We start from the raw sequence: 6413 nt of genomic DNA, 5'->3' as shown, positions 1-6413 counted from the left end.
AAGGCGAATATCCGATTGGTCAAGCCTTGGAGGGAGGTGGGGCCGCAGCTGGGTCCTGGAGCAGAGCCGAGGAGCCCTGGGGTGTCTCAAAGTTTGTGTCTGGAGCGGTAGTGGCAAGTGGGCTTGCGGCTAAGAGATTTTCCTGGGATGAGAGCGGGTCTTCTGCCTTCATTTTGGATGCACATCCCGCTTTAGCCCCGGCAGCCTTTGGTCCGGCTCGTGTCCCTGGGGATTCTCGGATCTCCGAGGACACCGGACGGGAGCGCTTGGCCATCCTCTCTCCGGCAGAGGAGCAGACGTTTGCTTTCCAAGTGCAAAACTACACACACGCGCGCGCACACACGCACGCACACGCGGAGAGAGAGGAACCTCGCCGGTCCGAGGCAGCTCTGCGCGTCCCCTCCTGCGCTTAGCATCCTCGGCCCAGCGCGGCCCGCACCGCCATGGAGGTGCTGGAGAGCGGGGAGCAGGGCGTGCTGCAGTGGGACCGCAAGCTGAGCGAGCTGTCAGAGCCCGGGGACGGCGAGGCCCTCATGTACCACACGGTGAGGACCCGGCGGGCGGGGCAGGAGGGCTTTCAAAGCGGGGAAGTGTTGTCACGCGAGGAGCAGCTGGAGTCCTGGGACCCGGGAAGGCAGGGTTTGGGGCAGGGCATGGTCAGAATCAAGAGGTCCTGGGCGAGGTGTACTTTAATGTCTGAGCAGATGAAGGCGGGCAGCTGGCCCCTTTGCATTTCTCATGAGAGTAATGCCGCTTTGTATTCCTTTAACAATTCATGCTTTTTTTCCCTGAGGCTTTTTCCATCTGTAATATCATTTGCTGTTGTTAACAGTACTGTAATGCGGGAGAGGGAGTGTGTATTTTGAGAATAACATGTCTCCGCCTAGTTTGCTATTGATTTTTTTTTTTTGAGGTTTTCAAAAACTGGACAAGATTAAGTAGCATTTCCTTTTCATCCGTCTCGTATTCTGTCTTCCTCTCTCCCTCCCTTCCTCTTCTTTCATATTTATATTTTAAAAAGTACACGTGTGTGTGTGTGTGTGTGTGTGTGTGTGTGTGTGTGTGTGTTGAAAGGGGTCCTCTACGTTAAGGAGAAAGGCGGCTTTATTTGCCTTCTTAAACTGTACGACCAAGAAGTCTCCTTCCTCCCTCTTCAGAGGAAAAACCAGCAGAGGCGTATGGAAAATCTGAGACAGTTGCATATTTAAGAAAGGCTCTGGGGAAGGTGGGACAGCTCACCAGTTGCTTGTTCAGTCTTATACTAATGCCTCAGAGATCTCTTTGGGGATTCAACTGTCCCAGAGCACGCACATTTCTTTTAAAGTTTTTAATGTCAACTTTTTGGTATTAAGTTTGCAAAATGAAATTTTGTTTTCAATAGCCAGCACTGATCATAGGACTTTATGCAAGATCTCTTTGTTTGATTCTTATCCATGCAGATGTTTGTAATGGGGGTGGGGCTGGGGTGAGGGGGGACACTAATGAGAAAACCACTGGAGGCTTGTCTGCTTCCCCTTCAGGCTTTTTTAATGGGGTCGGTACCAAGATATTTGAAACTTTTGCAAAATGGCCTGCAGGCTCCACCTCTTTGGCCTTTGCCTCTGGCTGACGTTATTTTGGGACAAGGAATGAGGGCCTCCCTGCTGATTCCCACCGAAGTATTTGTGGTGGCTGAGAGTGGCTTGTTTAAAAAAAATGCAGAGTGCAGGGCTGAGAGGGAGTGGTAGTTCATGCTGGGGCAAAAGCCAGATGTTCAGTGTGATCTTCTGGGCTTTGCTTGCTGAGCCTGTCCTGGGGACACCGTGTGGGCAGCACGGGGGTTGGGGTCCCAGATGTGCTTCCTGTCCTCAGTAAAGAACTTGGAATATGTTGGTCTTCAAATATCTTTTGATGATTGGGTGCTCCAGGAGTTTCTACTGACAGGCTACATTTTATCCATATGCAGAGGGGCAGCCCTTCTCTTTTGTTCTTGAAGTATTCTTTGGCTGTAACAGTGTCTCATCCAGCAGCTGCAATGCCACAGCTAGGGGATTGTCTTTCAGTTGGTGGGATGAATTACGCACAGGCATCTATCTACCTTGCTGTTCCTTGGCCCTGTAGCTTGCGTTTGTGAGTTCACAGGGAAGGGTGCGAGATGCTACCTGTGACTGTGGCATTCACTCAGGGAAGAACCGCTTGGACTGGCTCTAACTAACACCTTATGCACAGTTTCAGGGAGTAGAGGCCTTACATTTGCTTTGATATTAACAGCCCAGTTTTTCTGTCATTGTGATAAAATAGGAATGTGTGATTATTTTTCTTTTAATTCTATTTTTAAAAAATGCTTATTATGTCCTCCACTTAAGTACATGTCTGTTGTGAACAGCTCATTCCTATAAAATGCTGCTCATCATTGCTGCAAGTCAGTGCAACAAACTGTGCATATGAATTACTGTTGAAAGAGGTATTGGTTTAGCAGCACAGATGATTGGGTTATATTTCTCTCAAACTAAGGGACGTTTGGGAGAGGTGGGGAGATAACTTTCCCATCTGTTTCCTGAACTCTGTTAGATATCCAGGGGCAGAACTGTTTGTTACTCTAGCTGAATCTTTATGTAGAAAAAGGATGGCCTGATTATTCATTGAGTCAGAGAGATATTCGTTCTTTCAATTAATATTTGTGGAATATATAAAGCACTTGGAAACATGAGTGAACAAAAGCAGACAAAAATCCCTGACCTCTAGAAGCTCATATTTGTGTGTGTGTGTGTGTGTGTGTATGTGTGTGTGAGTGTGTGTAGGGGAACATAATAAACATAATAAAGAAGTGATTATGTTGGATGAAATAAGTGCTATGGAAACCGTGTAAGTAGAACAAGGTGAGGGGGATAGACAATACAAGGTGGAAGAAGAGCAAACTATGGGATTGAACTGAGTGATCAGAGCAAGCTTCCCAGAGAAAATGGATCTGAACAAAGATTGGAAGGAGGTAAGAGTGTTAGCTCAGCAGGATGAAAAACTAGAGCAAAGGCCTAAGGTAGGTGTGCATTTTCATGAGCCTGTGTTAATATCATGTATTTTAGATTACCCATTTTGGTGAGTTATTTGTCTTATAAACTCTGGGTGCTTCTGAGACACCAGTGCCTGTTTTGGGAATGATTTAGTAAAACTTTCCAAGTTGAAGAGAGCCTGAGGGGAGGGTAAGGTGCAAATACGAGTTGTGAGGGTGGTAAGAGATGATGACAGCTACCATCTATTGAGTGTTTATCATCCGAAAGGCAGGGCTGACCACATGGCCTGCCACCCATGCAGGGCCGCGGGGTCCACACTTGGTTTGATGCTGTGCTGTCACCATCTTGAAAATCTTAATTCTTTTTGAACAGGGGACCTTACATTTTCATTTTGCACTGGGTTTCACAAATCACATAGCTGGTCCTGCTGAAAGACATTGTGTCTAGTGCTTTACAAAAATTATGCCATTTAACCCTTGTAATGACCCAATGAAATGAGCCGTTTTTATTACTTTTATTTTACGTATAAGAAAAATGAGGCTTAGTGAGTTTAAGCCACTTGGCTCAGTTCCCACAGCTATTTAGTGATAGAACCAGGATTCAAACCCATGTCTGCCTGCCTACAAGTACTTGCCTATCAGGCTGTCTGGGTGAAGAATCCTGACTTAAAGAAAAGGAACTGTCATAGAGGTTGGGAGAGAATGATTGGAATATAGGAACTGCTGAGCCTGAAAGCAGCTAATGTTTAAACGAGGCTGACAGTGGCAGCCACCAAGCCTTCCTAGTGAGATCACTTTTGTTGCTCTTACTAGGGATTTAGTTACTACATGCATGATTGCCAATGCTTTGTTTTAGCAAACCTGTCACATACTTGATTTAAACAATTTAGAATGTTCAAGTTACCCAAGGCTGAGATTATAATGTTTCTCAGGAGCCTTCTGTTAACCATTAGGAGCAATGTTTTTTTTTCATTTGGTTAGTTATGAAGACATCTTGGTCTACAAGGACAAAGGCAGACAGATTCAAAGTCTACAAAATAATGAAGCATATGGATAGGGCAAAGATGGATTGATCATTAGATCCTGAATTGGTAAAGCTCTGGGCTTCCTCTTGAAGCTTAAAAAATTGTTTCCATACAGATGATGAAATGTTATTTTAATTCAGTGAGTACTGATTTTAGGAAAGCTGTTGCTTCAAGATGGAATACAGGCTAAAATTGGTTCAGAAAAGGTGGCAGATCTAAAAATCAGGAGAATATCTCTTGGGGTTTGGTACCACCATGAGAAGAAACCTTGCCTCTTTCCCCAAACCTGCCTGTATGTTGGACATTTCTGCCATTTGTATTGTATTCCTGTAAGATTCTCTGAAAATTACTTTCTGGGAATTATCTGTGCTTTTGTAATTTATATTTCATTTTATTCTAGTCTGCACCCAGACTAGAGTGCAGTTGCTCAGTCATGGCTCACTGCAGGCTTAACCTTCCAGGCTCAAGTGATCCTCCCACCTCAGCCTCCAGAGTAGCTGGGAGTATCAGTGTGTGCCACCATGCCTGGCTATTTTTTTTTTTTTCTTTTTTTTGGTAGAAACGAGATCTCAGTATGTTGCCCAGGGCTGGTCTCCCAACTCCTGGGTTTAAGGGACCCTCTTGCCTTGGCCTCCCAAAGTGCTGGGATTACAGGTGTGAGCCACTGTGCTCAGCCCCCTTTTGCAATTTAAAGAGCAAAATAATCTATAAATTTTAAAATGTATTTTATATATATATAAACTGTATCTGGAAGGATGCTCAAGAAATGGATAATTTTTGGGAAAGCGGCTTGGGGAAGTGGAAGTCAAGAGATGAAGGGAAGCATGTCTACACACTATACCTGTTGGTACTATTCAGATTTTTACCTCTTGACTATGTCTAGAAAATGGAAGAAATACAACTTATAGGCACCATGTAAAACTGGACTAGAGGTAATTTTCAACCAAGTGTTCTTGGGGGAAAAAGGGAGCTTCAGTACTATATAGAAACTCAACATCACTCAAGGTCAGTGGAGGCCTTGGATGAAGAACAGGGGAAGTGGGAAGGCCCTGTGGAAAGAGACCTTAGGGGGAGAGGTTGGCAGGGCGTTTGCCTATGATAAACATCAAGATCTTGATAATGTTCTCCTTTCTTCTATCTCAGTTTAGCCATCTGGAAAATAAAACAATTTTTGCAATTTTCGCCATGATTATATCCTTTTAAAAAAGTGTATAATAAAAACTAAGTCTTTGTGAAAGTAACAACAGAAGTTCTGCTTGTTTAAAATGCAGAATTCCTATAAAGCCAAGTTATTTGTAAAATCAGTTGGTGGTTATGCTACTACAGTTTTATATCTGGTTGGTTCTTCAAGTGAAACTACTGGTCCCAGACAGTGGTAGGTAGGGAGTTGGGGGAATATTTGACCTGCCTGGTGTCCAGATGGAAAGGCCATCTGGCTTCCATGTCTTACTGAGTGCTGAAAAGGAGTTGGCGGATCTCACAGACGGTGTGGTTTCCTCTTCCTCCTGCCTGGCCCGGAGAGTGATATGATTTCAATGCGATGTTGAAGCTTTTGGTTTGATGTTCCACTTTGGAGTCAACTCCTAGGGTTGGCCCCAGGCCAGGTTCTGAAGGGGGACCCGGGTCCTCACTGGCTGAGAATGTTATTACTTATGGTCACATGACCTCCACAAGCTGAATAAATGTAATGAGTTCTAACAGGAGACAGAATTGGGAAGTAAGTATAATTTTTGCAGACCCTTGTGGTACCTTTCAACATTCTCACCCCTTTTGTGTTCCCCTCCTTTCTCAGACATCAAATGTTCACTGTAATGTTCTCTTTCCAATTTCTTCTCTTCAAATTTTGCTGTCAGGAAAGATTTGATAAGCTTACACTAGAAATTTTAGTGTTAGTAAGATTTAACATGTTACCCCTAAATGGGCATTTATATTTAACAATAATTACTTCAGGTCAAAAGGATGAATCTCTACTTGGAGAACCTAGGGCGAAAGCCAGGTAGTAGTGGGGGAATATTTGGGGAATGGGAGAGGAACCCTCACTGCCCCTCTATTATTTCATAATGTGGCTCTTATTCATAAGGCAGCCTTGTTTATATGTTGCTAATTTGTCTATGATCTAAAGGATTTCCCTTGGCTTAGCAAAAAATCTTTGACAGATTATTTTATTGTGTCTGAAATTGTTCTCATGATAGTAACATTGGTTGGGAGGTGGTAGACATAGGCACAGTCCTGAAAGATGAGAGGGCAGTACAGAGTTTTATATTTGCCCTTCTTCTCGAATGATCCCTAGTTATAGTGTTCATGGGAAACAGGGATCTGTGATGTGACATTGCTTTGGAAAGAGTTATAAGGTATAGCATCTAGATTAATAATTGAATTAATTACAGTGCTTGCAGCTA

General features: G+C 43.9%; 1 protein-coding gene across 1 annotated transcript in view; it reads left to right on the top strand.

Annotated features, from left to right (window-relative positions):
* Positions 1-48: 48 nt before the first annotated feature.
* The window catches only part of CREB3L2 (cAMP responsive element binding protein 3 like 2), a 127492-nt gene continuing 121127 nt past the window's right edge, over positions 49-6413 (top strand). Inside the window, exon 1 of the mRNA XM_032761875.2 lies at positions 49-545. Coding sequence (XP_032617766.1) covers positions 444-545 — 102 coding nt within the window. The 5' untranslated portion in view covers positions 49-443. The remainder of the gene's footprint in view (positions 546-6413) is intronic.

The sequence above is a fragment of the Hylobates moloch genome, unplaced genomic scaffold (genome assembly GCF_009828535.3).
Source record: "Hylobates moloch isolate HMO894 unplaced genomic scaffold, HMol_V3 SCAFFOLD_1, whole genome shotgun sequence".
Classification (NCBI taxonomy): Eukaryota; Metazoa; Chordata; class Mammalia; order Primates; family Hylobatidae; genus Hylobates; species Hylobates moloch.
Note: the sequence above shows the minus strand (reverse complement) of the source record. Positions and strands in the feature narration are given on the sequence as shown.